A 19,972-nucleotide genomic window follows, 5' to 3' on the forward strand; every position below is an offset into this window, starting at 1 on the left:
CCCTTATTCAGATCTGATGGCAGTACAAACTTGTTCTCAAAATGGCCAAAACCATGTGCACTGCAGGTGGGGCAGATGTAACATGTGCAGAGAGTTAAATTTGGGTGGGGTGAGTTCAAACTGAAATCTAAAATGCAGTGTAAAAATAATGCAGCCAGTATTTACCCTGCACAGAAACAAAATAACCCCCCCCCCCCCAAAATCTAATGCTCTCTATACTTGTTACAGCTGCCCCACCTGCAGTGCACATGGTTTTACCTATTTTGAGGACAAATTTTTACTGCGATCAGATCTGAATAAGGGCCATAAAGTGACAGATTTTTTTTTTTCCATCTTCGTCAAGATTTAGGGGGGTATTCAATGTTCGGGTCACGGCAGACGAGCTTGCTCGCCTGCCGTGACCCAGTCCCGTTCTCGGTCAGCTCGACCGAGAACATGCAGGCGGGATTCAATGTCCCGCCTGCAGCGGGTCGAGAAGGGGGCGTGGCCGCGAGTTGCGGCCGGGAAGTGACGAGCTGCAGCCGGCAGCTCGTCACTTCCCCGCTGTTCTCGGCAGAACGAGCCCGACAGCTAGAGATGTCGGGCTCGTTCTGCCAGGAAACCCTGTTCAATGCTGTTGGGGAAGACAGCATTGAATAGGGCCCGTCGAGCATCTCCCCCACGGGAGATGCTCGACGGCGATTGAATCTCCCCCTGTGTCAGTGGATCTCATAACATTTTAGTCTAATTTTACTCAATGGTTTAGTCATAGATTTGCAGTTTAATGATACTGTAATGGATTTTATTCTATCATTCCCTAAAACACTTTATATACACCTTTCATTAGGTGTTTAGTAATTTAAGTATCAAACAAATGCTAATTTCCTTCACAGCAAGTCATTCATTGTCTGCAAATATTGTTTAAACATATTTTTTTTTACGTAATTAGTAGTGCCGTACTAGCCTACCTGCAAAAAAAAAAAAAAAAAAATGAAGCTGTAAGTATGCATATTATACTAGCTAGTTACTTTTAGCTAAACAGCTATATATCTAGCTACATAAAACTGACCGAGTGATTCTCATGACAAAGTTGTTCAGTCGCAGCGCAAGTAAGAAAATCTAGGGCCAGAGAGATGGATTAAACAGTATAAAATGCAGTATTATTAAAGAATCCAATAAATCAGTTACTCTAAAAATAAAACCTGGAGGTGTCCAGACAAAAGCGATACAGAATTTTCGGCTGGTCAATTTTCATCATGAAGACAACTTCTATTTAGTCAAGATTTTCGTTATTAAGAAATTCATATTTTCATTATCGTTACATTTTAGTCACAAAAAGAAATTCGCCAACGAATAAAAATGGAGTCTAACTTTTCATCCATGAAATTAGGAGGTTCTCTTTACAACTGGGAGCAAAACCGTACTCAAAAGGAAATCGGGTAAAAAACAGAGATGCAAAGCGGTGTAAGGACCCTGTACAGTCTATTTTCCTACCCATCTAGCCTATTTGAGACCAAGGGGTACCATTACAAAAGCTTCTAAAACAATACACTATTGCAATGCTGAAAACTATAGGAAGAATCTGAGTGCTTGCCATGGGAAACACCACTTCTGAAGTATTTGCTAATTATTTGTGTAATTCCTTTGTTACCAGTTTGAAAGTAATAGTGGCGCAAGTGATTATTGATTTGAATTGCTTTTGTTGTTGTTTGAGGCATAGGACCCAATTACACCTGATCACATGGCTGCAAATTCACATAGCGGGTGATAAATCAATACACTGCGCATTCATGCGATATATATTAAGCATGCGCGAGGCTGTCCCACGATGAACTTCTAAAACTATTTTTGTTCGCTTTTGTTCCGTTTTTCTGTGAGTGAAAAGAAAACCGATGGGTGCGCAAAAAAATAAATAAATAAATAAAAATCGCTGGGAGTGTCGGAGAAAATGCAGGCATGTCAAGCCGGCTATGGGGAGGGTTTGTGGCATCAGCTTTAGCCCGGCTGTGCCTGTTTTTCATTGCAGCGCCAAGTAAGTCAGGCTATGCACCATCTGCGATGACTTGTGTCCTATGTCATCATTTGATGGTGATACTGTTACGAACGATTTCGGACATATTCACATGGGTGTGAACAGATGTACACCTGTACACATCTATTTGCACAGTGAGCACATTAATTTTCAAGGTGGGATTTCACTGGAGCAGGGCGGTGGCTTAACTGATCGCTGGCTGCTGCAAATTTGCAGACTTTCAATTCTGAATTGGGCCCATAGTATCTAGATAGTAGGCATTTAAAATCACACCATCCCTCCCCCAAATTTGGTACATGTTTAAATGAAATATGGGAGAACTCATTAAAAACAGACCCCTGCAGCAGTAAAGTTTCTCATTTTGTTCATTTTTAAATGGCTCCACCTCCAAAAATATCCAACCTACAGTATGATGTTGAAATGTAGTATAAATTAGTTTGTTGTCGGACCAAACAAGTACAACAAATTTCATTCAAAAATAAAAAAAAATAAAAATCAGTGATGGTCATGAAAATGGCTGTGTTGATTTGATGTGGAATGACCCTATTAAAGAATCCAATAAATCATTCACTCGAAAAATAAAACCGGGAGGTGTCCAGACAAAAATTATGCATCCCCCACTATTGCAGACTGAACAAAAGTCTTCCATCTCTGGGCTATTATAAAGGCCCATACACATTGGACGACTGAGCTGCAAGTCGCTCAAAACTGCAGGTTTGAGCGGCTTTCAGCTCAAAGCCGCCCAGTGTGTATGGCCCGGCGATGAGCGGTGAGCACTCCCGCAACATCGCCAGGAAATCCGTTCATTTGCTGGTTATACCAGCAGATGAGCGGCTTTCAGGACGGCTTTGCATAGTGCTCCGCTATGCAACGCAGTCCTCCCCCCTTCCATCGGCGCCGGGCAGGGGGAAAGCCGCTCCGTGTGTAGGAACTGAGCGGCTTTCCCCCCAGCGATGACAGCGGTCATCGCTGTCCATACACACTGGACATAGTCGCCCAGTGTGTATGGACCTTAAGTGTGCCATATGCATGCACTTGTTCACTCCTAACTGAATCAACCAATATACTGAACCTGCAAAATCAAGAAGAAGAAAAAGTCCACAGCAGGGATAGCCAACTCCAGTCCTCGAGAGCTACCAACAGTTAACGGTTTCCATGTCTCCTCACAGAACAACAAGTATTCAGCTTCACCTGTGGATCTTTTAAAATGTGTTATTCAGTAATGAGTGCACCTGTGTACCTGCGGTTGAGCTGGAATACGTGAACTGTCGGTAGCTCTCGAGGACTGGAGTAATGAGATACAGTAATACAGTCTGAGATGAGCTTACACTCTAAGCTAATTCTCACTTGACATGATCTTACCACAGAGTCCTGCCCAAGCCAACATTATCACAAGTTAACAGGTCACTGCCTCACAATATCACACTCAGCTCAGATACCCGATATCTAGCTGCACATGTTAAGCTACTAATTCAATTTGAATCTTTGGATTTAAAAAAACTAAATAGGACATCATGTATAGAACCACGATCACAAGAATTGAATTTCCTGAAGAATACATAGGACTAAATTTAATAAATGCATAAACCACAAAATCTTAATGTAAACCTTCCAATAGTATATGCAATATAACATATTTGAGTTAATATTTCTTAGAGAAGTTGTTTTCAGTACAAGCACTAAAATGCAAATGGACCCTTACATACAGGCACATGCCCACAGTCTCCAGGAATAGACTCTATAAAAGGCACTGTGAGAAATAACAAGTCAGTTACCAGAAACATCCACGGGACTGAGAGATGAGCTGAGCTGTTTATGTCTGCTATTATTACACAATGTACTGTTTTGCCAGAGGGGTCATTCTGTGCCATTACTCAGCAACTGCATGCAGTCTGTTAGCATACGATGTATCGCATGCAACCTCCAGCAAATGGTTCTGATCAATCTTAAGTGCAGCACTTGCGATCTCTGGATCAGATGCGCATAACATCGAAAGTTAGGCACATTTTATTTGGTCACTTTTTAGCCGATTTGTCGGCCCCATCTCCCGGAAATCAGGTGGATGGTGCCCAAAATTGCATAAACGTGTACAAGCACCTTTACCGCATCAGAATTTTTAGTTCGAAAAAATTAAATACAATTATAAAACTCAATGACACAACAATAAATATTATAATTTAAATGGGTTCACTATTTAAATTTAAAAAAAGATAATTGTGAAGGGCGTGGCCTGACTGGGAAGACGGGCTATTGCAGAGCTCCCGTTCCCTGACTTCTTACCTTACCCTTAGAGGGAAGCCACCAGGACATCTGCACCCAGTCTAGCCTCTTTTCACCCGTGAGCCCTGGAGATCCGGGTGCAGTGTTTCTACACCTCCTGCACGTGGCATTAGGCCACGGCCTACTCCCACTGGTGAATCCGTGGCCTGGAGTTCAGGGGGAGGAAACGGCCACGCACTACAGCCTGGTCCCCACCATCTGGCCGGCCACTGCCGGAGGCCATGAGCAGACTCTCTCAACAGACCCCGATCACTGGGGATAGAGATCTGCTCCACAACAGAAAACGCTGCCATTTTTTGTGCCCCTTCTTCAACTGCATAGCCGCCATTACTAGCACAGGTACTGTGCCAACACTCTTAAGTTGAAGGACTCCATGGCAGCACTTGCTAGGTCTGTTATCTGCCACAATACCCCAGTTTCTTCTATATTTAATGACTAGTGCCATAAGAGAAATATCTCTTTATACTTATTTCAGATAAATAGCCTGCTGGCTCCAGCGCTCGGATTCCTGCTGCTGATCAGAGGAGCTGTGTGCTGGTACCTTGTGCTAGGACCTTGGTCTGTTATTAGTAATATACTGAAACAACGTTTGTAGCACCCTTTACTGGGTACCTTCACTAACACTCTCACTCATATATAAATGTATGGCTAAATCTCAGAAAGTGTGGGGGGGGGGGGTGACAAGGGAGTGAGGTGATGGGGGCAAAGATCTTATTTTACCAGCATTGGCGGGTCTCTATCTCCGAGCTGGGTGCCACTGCTCCTCCTATCCCCACCCGGGCACCGCAGCTCCCCCTCTAGCCAGCCGGGTGCCGCAGCTCCTCCCCCTCTAGCTGGCCGGACGCCACTTCTCCTCAAAGCACTGGCTGGGTGCCGCTGCTTCCCCCCTAGTACCTATAGCGTCCAAGCAGTAGACACACAATTCAGACGCACTGTCATTACTGAGCTGCCGCCGAGTTACTACGCTGACAGGTCATTGTGGCGCCACAATGACCTGTCAGCGCACAGATCAGAGTGTATCATTGCATTGCTGCTGGAGCGTCTGAGACGCTCATACGTATCACAAAGATGGAGCGCCTCTCCGCCGGCACCCTCAGGAGAGAGGATATCATGCGGGCACAAGCGCTGTGTGAAAGGCGCTCACTAGGTTCACAGGAGGTTAGGAGTAGCAGCGCTGGGCTGCCTTGGAGGAGTCAGCGTAGCACACTGATAACGCATCCTTTCGACCTTTTCATACCCCCACTATCCACGTCTGCGTGGAGTTGATCTTAGATAGTGTGGCGAGCGTAATGAGCCACCAAGCCCGAAGCGTGGCGAGCGCAGCGAGCCCCGCGAGGGGACGCGGAATACATGTAAAGTAATCCGCGTCCGCTCGCCACGCTTCAGGCTCGGTGGCTCGCCACACTATCTAAAATCAACTCCACACCAACGTGGATAGTGGGGGTATGAAAAGGTCGGAGGATGCGTACCGCCGCCCCTCGCGGCCTCGCTGCGCTCGCCACGCTTCGGGTTGGCGTTGATAGTGGGGGTGGCGTTAACAATGGGGGTGCATTTAACATTGCGAATCACATTGCATCGCATGCCACTTGCTGGCTTGCAATGCTATGCGATATTTAATTGTACAATCAGGGGCATTTTCCCGAAAATCACATCGCATACCATCGCATAGTACCTGGGGGTGTGCAACAAAAAATAAATAAATAAAATAAAAATCAGCCGATAAATCGGATGCGATTTAGATTAAATAATAATACACAAGTACCAAAAATTGTGCTTCAATATATTAACCTAAGCACTGCAAGAAAGAAACTGGAGATTTGGTCTCACAATACAGCAATAAAAAAAAAAAAAAACCACATACTGTATACAAAAATGAAAACCTGCTGCGGAATTGTTTTAAGCTGGGTACACTTATACAATATTTAATGATATGAACAATAACGACCGTAGTAAACAATATTTTTGTGCATATCGTCTAGAGTACACACTAGATCACTAACAATGGGTGCTCCCGCGGGTTTTAGCAACCCCTCTGTCATCTCTTTCTCCAGCTCAATCCTGACTATCCTCAACGACAGCTATACTCCTGGATGTGGCCACTGAACAATTTAGATTGTAAAAAAATACAGTAGTTTAGTGTGTACACATTATATAATTTGTCCTGGAGCTCCGTGGAGTACAAGGGAAATAGTTAACAATATTGTAACGTTTACAAGTTGTGTACTCAGCTTTAGGGTCGAGCTGCTTTACAAGATATAAGAGTTTGTGACTATGACAAATAGATACTCCAATGGGTTATCAATCAATGTGAGCAAAGCATCAGTTTTGCATACATCTCAGAAGCCACACAGCATGTGAAGGTCTCCTTCAGCCAGATTGCTCAAAGCTGCCAGATGACTGACATGCAGTCGGTGTTTGGGGGCAGATCTCCTTGCATTTCCCAAAAACAGGGGCATAATGCCATTCTCTGGGAATGGCAAGGACTGAGATTTTTTTGGCCTGGCAAGTTGGCAACAGGCAGCCATTCTGTGTAAAATTACACAAATGGCAGATGCTGTAAGCACATAAACTACATATTGGATTTACCTTTAGTGTTTACTCTGATAACAGCAATTACAAATACAGTTGTGAATAACTAGCACATTACCCTTATTTATGGTTATTGGTAATGATTCAGAGTTGTACGAATATTGCACAGCCACTTCCAGCTATATGCTAATGCAGCAGCAGGAGTATGGTGTACATAGATGCCTACTGTCTCCTACCATGATTCGACGCAACATCGGATCATTCTGTGTGACCATCATGAGCAACCTTTGGATTACTCCGATTTTTGTCTCATATCTGCTGGCGAGGTCAGTAAATCTGTGTCTTCAGGCGCAGACACGCCTACATTTTGAGGAATATACCAGGTCGCCACCCCTTAACTTTCCCCAAATTGCATCAGCCTATCAATCAGGTGGCACTGCGTGCGAGAAGGTAGAACCCTTTGTGCAACTTTACAGAACGAGTCCTGATTATATATATATATATATATATATATATATATATATATATCCCTGAAATATAACCGGGGTCCAGAGATTCAGGAATCCAATCCAGGTAACTGTGAGGGTCACACCAGGGAAAGGCCAGGGTTCCAAATTCCATAAAACAAATGGATGGAGAGGAAGATCACAAACACTTGTAAATGCCATCTCCAAGGGTGAGCAGAGGGGAGACCCAACACTAACCCTGGTCCAGCCTGAGGTGTCAATGGGGGGTTTTCAGCCACTGTGACTGAGCTTGAAACGGTGTTCAGTTTCTCAGGTTGGACACTGGTTTTTAGGTCGAAACAAGGTACAAATGATTAAATTGCAAAAAAAATATATATTTTACTGATCTAACAAATTAACCAAATCATACACAACTTATAAACTAATCGAAGTATAAGAGGATATTCAAGGTCATAAATTCGGAGTACAAACTTTGGTACTTGTGTATTATAGCGGCGCCCCCGATGTACATCGTACGATGAACGTAACGTATCGCATCGCATGCCATGTACCCGATGGCATGCGATGCGATTTTGACCCCCTATACGATTAAAAATCGTATAAGCACCCTAAAGGGTGCTTTTGAGCACCCTAATGGGTGCTTACAATGTTAAATGCACCCCCACGCCACCCCCCCCACTATAAACGTGAACCCGAAGCGTGGCGAGCGCAGCGGTACGCGTCCTCCGACCTTTTCATACCCCCACTATCCATGTCGGCGTGGAGTTGAGAATAGAATAGTGTGGCAAGCGCAGCGAGCCCGAAGCGTGGCGAGCCCCGCGAGGGGACGCGGATACCTTCACAGGTAAACGCGTCCCTTCGCGGGCTTCACAGGTATCCGCTCGCCATGCTTCGGGCTCGGTGGCTCGCTGCGCTCGCCACACTAATCTATTCTCAACTCCACGCCGACATGGATAGTGGGGGTATGAAAAGGTCGGAGGACGCGTACCGCCGCCGCTCGCCACGCTTCGGGTTCACGTTTATAGTGGGGGGGTGGCGTGGGGGTGCATTTAACATTGTATGCACCCATTAGGGTGCTCAAAAGCACCCTTTAGGGTGCTTATACGATGTTTAATCGCATCGCATGGCATTGTGCCATCGTACACTAACTAATGACATCGCATGCGTTATGGTATACGATGCGATGGGCGCCGCCAAAATACACAAGTACCCAAACTTTAATAGCAACACAATTTACAACAACTTTGATACAATGTTTAAAAAAAAAATTGCACATTCATTCACATATGGAATAACTAATGCTGCTTTCACACCGTAAAACCTGCTTAGACCAGGTATTTAAAACATTTGTTAAACCAGGTCAAAGCAGGTTTTATGCCCCTTTAAAACCGCACATAAACCCAGTCTTACTTATACCGGGTCTAAACAGTTTGTTGTGGTCTCAAAGCATCAGCAGACACCCCACTCATAATGGAGAACAATACCAAAAACACAAGTTCTGGCATGGCACCTGGAAATGGTTTCCAGCACTTGCGGGAGGCAATGGAGTTCTAATAACAGTGTGCTGCTGTACGAGTGGTACTGTATGTACATGACCAGTCTTGGCAAAAAAATAAAGCAATCTGCTTCCCATGCTGTGCTCATACCAGAACTTCTCTGACAGCGCACCTCTAACTGAGGTCCAATGGTTTGGGTCAAAACTATAGATCCAGGATTTATCTCCACTGATGACCTCTCATACAGAGTTTGAATGACCACAATCAAACATGGCCAGCATGTACCAGCACCAAGTCATCCGGCTTCCCCTTCTGCTCTAGTTTTCTGATGGGGCACCCAGCGTATAGACCCAATGCTCAGGCCAAGCTTTTTGTTTAGCATCAAGTGCCTACTTCCTGCTCTAACTGGGACACAATCACTGTGGCATCCACCTCAACTATGGTCTGAAAAGCAGCAATGTTGTCCTAGTAGATCACAGGCTCAGGTCTAATGCAAAGCTCGGTACTAATATGTTAGTTGGGCGCCCGTTACGTAGTTTGCGCAGTGGTGTATTGAGAATACCAATACACCACTATGCTAGTTACGTAAACTACGTAAGTTACGTATTTTGAGCTACGTTAATGCATAGTGTTTCATATCCACACTATCCACGTCATACCCCCACTATCCATGTGGGCGTGGCGTTAATTTCATAAAGTGTGGCGAGCGCAGTGAGCCACCGAGCCCAAAGCGTGGTGAGCCCCGCGAGGGGATACATATCCGCGTCCCCTCGCCACGCTTCGGGCTCGGTGGCTCGCCACACTTTATAACATTAACGCCACGCCCACGTGTATAGTGGGGGTATGATGTGGATAGTGGGGATATGCTCTCCGTGGGTCCGCCATGACAGTTTCAGCGCTTAGGGATGGCCATCGACCATCTAAGTTTACAAAAAAATCCCTGGATGACTATCGATGTGTAAAAACATTGATGGTCATCCATTGCATACTTATACACCATCGATGGTCAGTTGCACTTTTGCCATTGATGGCAAAGGTGGCTGGGGGACCATCGATAGCAATGGTGGCTTGCTAGAGCCGCTGGGAAAAAAATGTGATGCTTCCCCAGCGGCCGCATTGCGTCACCACTGCCCGCCTGCGTCACCGCCGCCTCACCACCCGCCTGCCCGCTGCTTAGCCGGCCGAAGCAGCAAACCACTCAAAACACACAGTGGTGCAGGATGGTACTTCCTCTCCAAAAACAGCTTGCAGATAATGCTACTGGAGAACAGACCTATTTGCATGAAAGATGAGAAAGGGAGCCCGACAATATAATTCACAGAGGTCAGGCACCTGCCAGGCTGATGCAGTAGCAAGCAAAAAAAAAAAAAACAGGCGCTGAAGTTGTAACACCGTGTGAAATGTCTTCACATCTGGTGAAATCGGTCTCTGAAAGTACAGAAAGGGAGACCTGTACTTACAAAGAAGAGAGCCGAATTGAGGACAGTCTGTAAAAAAGAACCGCGAAAGCAGCAACAAACTGGGACTGAAGCCCTTGGTTGGACGGCACAGAGTAGGATTGCCATACACAGTAATAAATTCTAGCCAAACTAGGCTTTTGAGTATTAAACATGGTGTGCCTTATTGGAAAATCCTGATCTCAGAAGCCACACCAATAACGTGAGCCATACTAGATCTGGATATAAGCAAGGGGCCTGGAGCAGAAGATCCAGCAGGAGACGGAGCAGTGGGCAGCTTCGGGAGTCATGAGGAGTGGCGTGTGCTGCCTCCCCCAGTCTGCCAATGGTGGAAGACACTGACCCAGTTGCCAGTGTTGCCACTACCAACGCTGGGTGTTGGAGCTTCATTTAGGCATTTGGATGCCTAATAATGTCCGTTCAAGTGTATTATTAAATTAAAAAATAAAGTAACAAGTAAGACCACCTAAAGTAGCCCCCTAAATAAAAAAAAATTGTGCCCGTTTCTGCATTTAGTATTTAGTGACCAGTCTAAACCCAGCGTCCATGTGCCCCTTCTATATTCTGAATAAATATCTATTGTTACAAAATATGTTGTTGGGCAATATAAAGCGTACTCAATAAAATTACATTAGCTGACCAATCAAAACTAATTCCAACAATTGCCAGAACTTTAAGAACAAGAAGTACATATCTGAAAAGTGTTTCAGAATATGTGCACTATATAAATAACTGGTTAACATTTACACACACACAAATGCAACTGTACCTGCAAATCGGTCTTCAGCCATTTGGAATCAAATCTTGATTGTGCAGCCAGGGTAAACATTTCTGAAGACATCTTGCATGCAGTAGCCTTCCTAGAATAACAAAGAAACCATATTTCAATTCACGTCTAGTAATAAAGAAATCTATTCAGTGACAAAGATGTTTATCAGTAAATTTCTCGTATCGGATAAAAAGAAAAAAAGTGGGGGATAAAACAGACTGGAAAAATGACAAGTGTACAGTTACATTACACAGTACATAGAGGCTGTGAAAGCACAAATCAGAAAGTAATCAATCAAAAAGTAAATAACATTTCTCACATACTGTAAAAAAAAAAAAAAAATATATATATATATATATATATATATATATATATATATATATATATATATATATATATATATATATATATATATATATATATATATATATATATATATATATATATATATATATATATATATATATATATTATACATTTTCCCCTCAACAGGAATAGTGTCATAGTCCAAGAGCAAAAACAGTATTAAATAGAAGGGATTCAGTATTGAATCCCGGCGGTCGGGATCCCGGCGTTCAGAATCCCGACGCCGGAATCCCGACAAGGGGGGGACGTGGATCGCCCCCCCTTGCGGGCTCGCTGCGCTCGCCACGCAGCGGGCCCGGTGCCTCGCTACGCTCGGCACGCTAATTTATTCTCCCTCCAGGGGTGTCGTGGACACCCCAGGAGGGAGAATGTGTCGGTATTTCGGCGGTCGGGATTCTGAACGCCGGGATCCGACCGCCGGGATTTTAACTGCATCCCAATAGAAGCCACTCTGGATATAATACACATGAATTTAAATTGGTGTTTTGATTAAGGGCCGCAAAATCTCCAATTTTGTGTCATTGTGGCTTTGTTAGTGGGACAACTTAGATCGTTTTTTCCTTCATTATGGCTGTTGGTGTCTTTATAGCCACTCTCTATACACGGAAATTTTATGCAGGACTTTTGATATGGTAGACTAATGCATCTTCACTCCAGTCCAATACATTCAATTCTGTTGCCACTGCAAGGTTACGTGGATATTGTTATTTAACCTTCTCCTAAATCTTGCATATCTATAAAACTTTGCATTTCCAATACTTCTCTGGATCCGTCTTACTAGCCACTCTGCCTATATAGGCGAAATCGAATGGCCATCGAACTGTTTTAAGGCCATTTGATGCCAATTTGATCCCGATGCGCAGACTCGCAGCATCAAAATCAAATAGAAAAATAGACTGTGCAGTCTACATAGTACAGAACAGTACTATATAGTTCAAATCGAATGCGTTTTGCTTGCTGTTCGATTCGATCTCAATTGAATTGGGATCGAATTGCAAGCAAAATTGAAAGGGGAACACCCCTTTAGAGCAAAGAGAGAAACTACCAACCAGATAATGTACGTTTTCAAACAAAGTAAGGTGCCCACACACAGGGGGGGGGGGGGGGGGGGTTAGGCATGTGATGATTATTATTATTATTATTATTATTATCATCATCAGTTTCTTATATAGCGCACACATATTCTGCAGCACTGTACAGAGAATATTTGAACATTCACATCAGTCCCTGCCCAAGTGGAGCTTACAATCTATATTCCCTACCACATGTACACGCACACACAGACATTTTAGGGTTCATTTTGTTAGGAGCCAAATAACTTACCAGTATATTTTTGGATTGTTTGAGGAAACCAGAATATCTGGAGGAAACCTACGCAAGTACGGGGAGAATATACAAACTCCGCACAGTTAGGGCCATGGTGGGAATCGAACCCATGACCTCAGCACCGTGAGGCAGTAATGCTAACCATAACACCATCCGTACTGCCACCATCCGTGATGCAATGTGTGCTCCCGCACACAACACGAAGTTCAAAAAGAAAGTGCAGCAAGTACTTTTTGGACTGGATCACATCGCATCTAGGTATAAAAGCATGCTGCTTTAGCATACCATGTGCATTTTGAACTAGATGTGATGCGATCTAGTCCAAATGCACGGTGCACTATGACTGGTTAGCAACATTAAGATAATGCATATTTAGGGGGATATTCAATCCTGGGTCCCGACTGTCAGTACATCACAATAGTTTGAACCCTGGCCCGTGCGCCAGTTCATCAGCAGGTGGGATTCTATGTCCCGCCTGCCGATCCACGAAATTAGCCACTGTGGACAATCCACGTCAGTTTTCAGCAAAACGGACCAGACTGCTTTTAAAGTTGGGTCCGTTCTGACAAGATGCCGCTTTAATGCTGTTATGAACGACAGCATTGAATTGGCGCCTGCCGCTATTTCCCCTGTCAGAGAGTTCGGCGGGGATTAAATACCGCCCCTAAATCTGATACAAATTTGCGGTAAAAAAAAAGGTTGCAAATCACTATTTAGCGGGAACAAAATGCATGCGTCTTACCAGGCATATATCATACCTCCCAACTTTCTATTATGTCCTAGCAGGACAAATAAACATGCCTTAATAAGGGGGCACTGCCTCAGAGATAGGGGACATGTACTTCTATCGCAGCACTTCTCGCAAAGGTAACGCACCATTGGCACCTCTGTGGGGCATGGCCAGCGCTCTGAACTGTTGTCCCAATAAATAGATGATGTGAGCATGCGCACAGTGGCTATTCACCGCTGCTCTGTTAACACAAGAGGTTTCGGATGTGTGAAAAATGCATGAGTTGTATTTGCATCCATACACATTTATACCCTTTTCTGGGTACAGTACTACCCAGAATTTCACGCCCAGGTTCGATCCTGGGATTTTAGTGACCTGGGTCGATTGCATGTGCTTAGAATTCGGGAGTAAAATCCTGGGAAGACCCTTTCTCACATACACTAGTCTTGATGTGGTTGATGAGCGTGAAAAAAACCGGGATTTGCGCATATGTCTGAAAGGGGTATTACTGAACTTGGGGCCTGATTCAGACCTGTTTGCTAGGCTGCTTATGTTTGCACCCCATGTGTATGCCCTTTAAGGATAACATACTGTTTAAGTTTTTTTCCCAAAGTTATCAATAACTTTATCCTAGAGGTGCCGTGAAATTAAAGTGCTGAAACATTGGTATAACTGTGTTTAGGGCAGGGGTGGCTAAACCTGTCCTCGAGGTCTACCAACAGTTCATGTACAAAATCTGTTAATAGCTATACCTATAATAAAACTGGAAGGGTTGTCTCTTTTTAAAAATACACTTCTAGGGACTATGGAGAAGAAACAAGTTTGGGGGTATTTTTGTCTCTATGTTCTGGCATCACATAAAAATTTGTTGAATCTGGATGGTGTTTTCATTACTATATACACTGTAGCTTCGTGACCTGGAAAGAAATGGATGGATGTATAATCTCTATGTGACATCAGGGAGAGGAGCAAGATAGTAAAAACCAGATACTTGACACTCAGCACATCCAGTGTGCTTTGTAAAATTAGTTCCACTGAGCAATAATCAGACATCCACTTGAGCAAAGCAGTGGGTAAACACTAGTCAAGAATATTGAATAAAATTACTTATAGCCTAATGTGTATAAGGCAACAGTTCCCAAATTGTGGGTCCTGACCCCAAAGTGGGATGCAACCATCTCAGCATGGGATTGCGAGTCCATGTTGCTCACCTTCAGGCTGGGGGTGTGGTATAAATACCCAACGGTCGGGATTCCAACAGTCATTAGTCAGACGTCGGAATCCCGACTGCACAGCGTGGGGAGCGCAATGAAGCCACTTGGGGGCTCGCTGCGGGCATGGTGGCGAGCTGCATTCGCCACCTATTTTATTCTCCCTCTATGGGGGTCGTGGACCCCCACAAGGGAGCAGTCGGGATTCCGACGTCGGAGTAATGACTGTCGGAATCCCGGCTTCTGGGAGCCGTCCGGCACCCCAGGCTGGTGACTTCCCTAATCTCCCAGTCAGTGACCCAAGGAGTCAGAAAAATCAGTTGAATTGTCTGTTACTTCAGACTCCTTGGCTTAAGGTGGCCATACACTAGAACAAGATCAGTCCCGAACACACAATTTTGACAGGTCGTGTGATCCATTGTGTGCACATCCAGCATATAAGACATGGGCAGCTCAATCTGTATATGCACAGCAGACAGATCAGCAAATAGCTCTCAGCTACACATTGGCTCTGAGCAGGTGCCTATAGTACAGGGCACCATCTAGTTAAATACGACAAGCTTCCCAGCACAGTAGGTTTTTAAAACTTGACCATAAAAGTCACATATATGGGTACAATTCGCAGTCCTGTGGGTCAAGATGTCGATCCTCAGATCATACAAGATGCAAGTACGATTCAGTGCTTAAGGCCACCATACATTACTGCGACTTCTCCATGAATCACCTGGCACCTTCCCAAGTGGCAGGATCACATACAATCCTATTGCATATGATGTATTGTTTCCAACCCAGTAAGTGCTGAAGGATCCAATAAATCCTTAGTGCAGCACTTGCAATTTCTGGCTCCGATCCGATGCGCCTGGGTATCTGATCGGAATTGGACATAAAACACAAACTATTTAACACTTTTCACCCAATTTCTTGACCCAATCTGTCAAAATCAGGTAAAAAGGACCCAACTCATACTAGTGTATAGCCTTTAAACTTGGAATCACATCCCCAAGATACCTTATTATAGTACACAAATATTACAAAATATGGAAAATCGTAAATACTTCTGGTCCAAAGCATCCAGCATTTAAGACATGGGCAGCTCAGTCTGTATATGCACAGCAGACAGATCAGCAAATAGCTCTCAGCTACACATTGGCTCTGAGCAGGTGCCTATAGTACAAGGCACCATCTAGTTAAGTAAGACAAGCTTCCCAGCACAGTAGGTTTTTAAAACTTGACCATAAGTCACATATCTGCCAGGGCAATGCTCTACCAAAGGATATTATTATGAAGACCAGAGAATAAAATGTGAAATATCGTATACATACATAAATGCAATGTACAGACCTGTCAATAACAAGATATAGAAATATTCAGAGGAACAATTTTATAGCATGTAACTGAAAGCAGGTAGCTCTGTGTATGATGTCTTCTCCATGGACAGTTACATGGCATGTTTGGAAACATATGTACATACTGTACACAGAGCTGCCTGGTGCCTATGTAATATGATAGCACACATACTGTAACATGTAACAGTCTATTGAGACAACAGGCAGCAGGTAGATGTGTGTGTACCAATGATAGCACATATAGCATGTAATTGCCCATGGAGAAGAAAGACAACAGGCAGCCCTGTGTATGTGCATATGATAGTACACATAGCATGTAACAGGACATCCGGAGCACTGCATCTGGGAATACACGGCTCCATGCCCCGCAACACAGCAGATGCTGCATACATTAGACACATCAGGTCACAGTGACAGAGAGATGTAACGAGGAGAGGAAAGAGGTGCAGGCCAGATGGACAGCTACAGGGACACAGCTACACTATCACAGGTATCATGGCTGTCACCTCTCATACTTGTCCCCTTACAGGCGTATGGAACCTCCCCTCCCACCTGTTGTGACTTACCCCGGTGGTGGCAGAATGACCCACAATAGGCCAACCACACTCACACCCTGCCCCAGCAGCAGCAGGTACCCCGCTCAACCCTCAGGATCATACGGCCTCTTTAGGCTACACAGGAAGAAAACGACCCAACTAACATCAGAACAGCCAATCAGAGAACGGAATACAACCAGAGCAGCGAATCGGACTGTCAAAGGGGCGGGACATCCTTCTAGATCTGCAGAGGGGCCGGGAGTGCGAGGGGCTGTGACTGCTGCTGTGACGCCTCTGTCAGTCTGCTCTCACGTGACCTGTTGCCAGGCTGTGCAAAACATGAATATCGTGTGTGCTGTGTATATAAATACATGGAAGTGTGTGTGTCTTATGTATGCATACGTCCCAACATGATCCTCTACAGGAGGGACACGATCTTTCTGGCCTTCCTTCTTAATTTATGATTGCCATCACCTGTGTGGAAGCACCTTGCTTATCAATTAACCTCTTTAGAACAGCTAAAAGCAATTATAAATTTAGAGTGAATTCCAGGAGCAGAGCATCGAGTCCCGCCTGGAGAAGGTCATGTTAGGGGAAATTTAATAAGATGTGTAGTCTACATCACATGTGATGTTGCTATGGGCAATGCTATGTGGTTCTCAACCTCGGTCCTCAAGGAGGACCCTCCAACAGTGCACATTTTCCAGGTCTCCACACACAATCAAAGGGGAAATAATTAGCTCCACCAGTGATCTTTTAAAATGTGCCAGTGACTAATAAGTGCACCTGTTCACCTGCCAGGTGACCTGAAAAACATGCACTGTTAGGGAGCCTTGAGGACGGAGGTTGAGAACCACTGTTCTAGAGCAGTGTTTTTCAACCACTGTGTGCCTTGAGCTGTTCTCAAGTGTGCACCCAGATCTAGAGATGCCCAAACCAGTTTACAGCCACCACCAGTTCAACCCTTTTCATATAAAGGGCCAATGTATTTTATTTTTGTTACCTGTGGGGACCAGTGTGATTGTTTTTGATATGGAGGCCAATAGGGTTTTTTTTTTTCTTGTGGGGGAACCAACCAAATCAGCAATGGATATCTATACCAGGTTGAACTAGATGGACGCAAGTCTTTTTTCAGCCTTACGTCCCCAGCTGTCTGCCGAAGGTCCCAAAATGGTGCCCGCAGTAGTAGTGTGCGGCCGGCCGGGACCCGGGTAATAGCCACTTGGCGCTGAAGTACTCGGCAGCCAGTGTGGGGCTGGACAGTACCACCACCTTAGGCATTCTGCACCGGGGTGGGGTGCACTGGCAAGAAGCAAGCCCCCAGTACCTGCCGGGACCAAACCGCATCCTCATCGGTGGCAACTCATGTTAGCCAGGGCGGGCTGACAACAGTGACAGCACTTCAAATGTGGCACCTTTGCTCGTGGCCTGACAGCCAATGAGGAGCAGCCGCTACTATTGCCCTGTGAAGATCTCACGGTGTGCCTTGGCAAGTGTCAGCTGCGTCCCCAGCTGTCTGCCGAAGGTCCCAAAATGGTGCCCGCAGTAGTAGTGTGCGGCCGGCCGGGACCCGGGTAATAGCCACTTGGCGCTGAAGTACTCGGCAGCCAGTGTGGGGCTGGACAGTACCACCACCTTCGGCATTCTGCACCGGGGTGGGGTGCACTGGCAAGAAGCAAGCCCCCAGTACCTGCCGGGACCAAACCGCGTCCTCATCGGTGGCAACTCATGTTAACCAGGGCGGGCTGACAACAGTGACAGCACTTCAAATGTGGCACCTTTGCTCGTGGCCTGACAGCCAATGAGGAGCAGCCGCTACTGATTGGCTTTCTGGTCCACGAGGCGCGAGCTGCAATTGCCTAGCGGACGAAGCCACAATGGAAATGCTGCTAGAACGTTGCTTGTGGCTGGCCGCCAGCTCGCTGCCAACTCAATTCATGGGAAGGTGGGCTGGCAGAGGCAGAACTCAGTTCCGCCACGTTCCGGCCCACTTTTACCCCTGACCATGTAACTTTAGCAAAGATGGAACATTCGGTCATAAGAATGCAAAACTTTTGTTGGATTTAAACAGGCCAAACAGATGGAGCCCCTGTCATCTTTACTCGGCACCCGCCAGAACGTCCCCTCTAGCGAGCGCCGGCGGACAGGGACTCCATTGAACTGGGACATGCATGCGTCTAACGCACCTATCTGAGGGGTAGAATTATTAAGCTCTGTTAAGTGATAAAGTGTCTGGTTTTTATCACCAGCCAATCAACTTCTACCTGATATTTTTCAAACCAAGCCTGTAACTTCACATTTAGGAGCTGATTGGCCAGTGATAAAAACCGGCCACATTATCACTTCACGAAAGCTTAATAAATTTGCCCCTGAATGAGTGTTTTTGGCAGCTTTCCAGCATTTCAAAGCAAATGGTCAACTGTCATTTTCCCAGGTTTTTGTTTCAACCAGCCAGATCTGACAATCAATCTGTAGATGTATGGCCAACTTTACATAACAAAATTAGATAATATGCCATACCTCCCACCTGCCCTGTAATGGTGAGTCCTGATGACCAAACCTATTGCATTTTATTATTTAGGATATATGCAGGCTTGCCATAATACAGTGGTTCCCAATCTTTTTTCTCTCCCGTACCCCTTGATTAGGCTTTTCATTGATGAGTACCCCTCCTCTCAATTTAAAATATAGACAGTACGAGTGGAGTGGAAGTGAGCGGTATGCGTATCCTTAAGCATGTGCTTATATTAAGGAGTAGCGGACAGGAATCATGCACTTCCGTGTCTGGCCGCTGGCTGTGTACTGTCTCCAGGGTTCCCACTTACACCTGTAGGATTAATGCCGCTGCTTCTTCCACCCGTGTCAGTGCAGGGCAGATGATCTCTGATGTCTGAGGGCAGCACAGGTAGCTGCCTTTGGATTGCTGGTCAGGCAAAAGCACAATAAGACGCTGAAGATAGAACCATAAGTGACACAACATGGTTCTTCTCAATAGCAATGGTCTTCTTCTGCCATCAAAATACTTTTTTCATCTTCCGCCATTACCAATATTATTTTCAAGTACCCCCAACTGGTCTGCAGAGTACCCCCAGGAACCACTGCCATAATACATACTTGCCTAGTTTTGAAAATGAGTTTCAGGGAGAATATACTGTAGTTGGTTGTAGAATTTTGCACAGGTTGAGAGGGCGTGTCATGCTCCACCCAAAGGGCCTGTCTAGTTCCATACTGTGGCCCTTATTCTGATCGGTGCGGATATTCCCGCATTCTTACGGTGCGGTCCGCACGCCACGGTGTTTTGCCGCGTGCGGCCATCGTCCGTAGAAACGCCCACGTGTCCTCCGCATTCGGACGGACTCACTCTTTAAGAACAGGGCGTGTTTACGGACGACATACAAACCATGCGTGTGCGGGAGAAACACTCCGATTCGGCACGGTATTACAGAGT

The 19,972-nt window shown here is 45.3% G+C and overlaps 1 protein-coding gene across 5 annotated transcripts in view; it reads right to left on the reverse strand.

The window, feature by feature from the left end:
• The window catches only part of HERC2 (HECT and RLD domain containing E3 ubiquitin protein ligase 2), a 212,299-nt gene extending 195,606 nt beyond the window's left edge, over nt 1-16,693 (reverse strand). For 3 of the 5 annotated variants that reach the window (XM_083168589.1, XM_083168586.1, XM_083168585.1), the window contains exon 1: nt 11,010-11,100. In XM_083168589.1, the coding sequence (XP_083024715.1) occupies nt 11,010-11,081 (72 nt within the window). In that variant the 5' untranslated portion in view covers nt 11,082-11,100. Of the gene's footprint in view, nt 1-11,009; nt 11,101-16,540 lie in introns of those variants that run through there. The other 2 variants (XM_083168587.1, XM_083168588.1) reach the window with 2 other exon arrangements.
• Nucleotides 16,694-19,972: the final 3,279 nt, after the last annotated feature.

Source organism: Crinia signifera, chromosome 2 (genome assembly GCF_055691185.1).
Source record: "Crinia signifera chromosome 2, ASM5569118v1, whole genome shotgun sequence".
Taxonomy (NCBI): domain Eukaryota; kingdom Metazoa; phylum Chordata; class Amphibia; order Anura; family Myobatrachidae; genus Crinia; species Crinia signifera.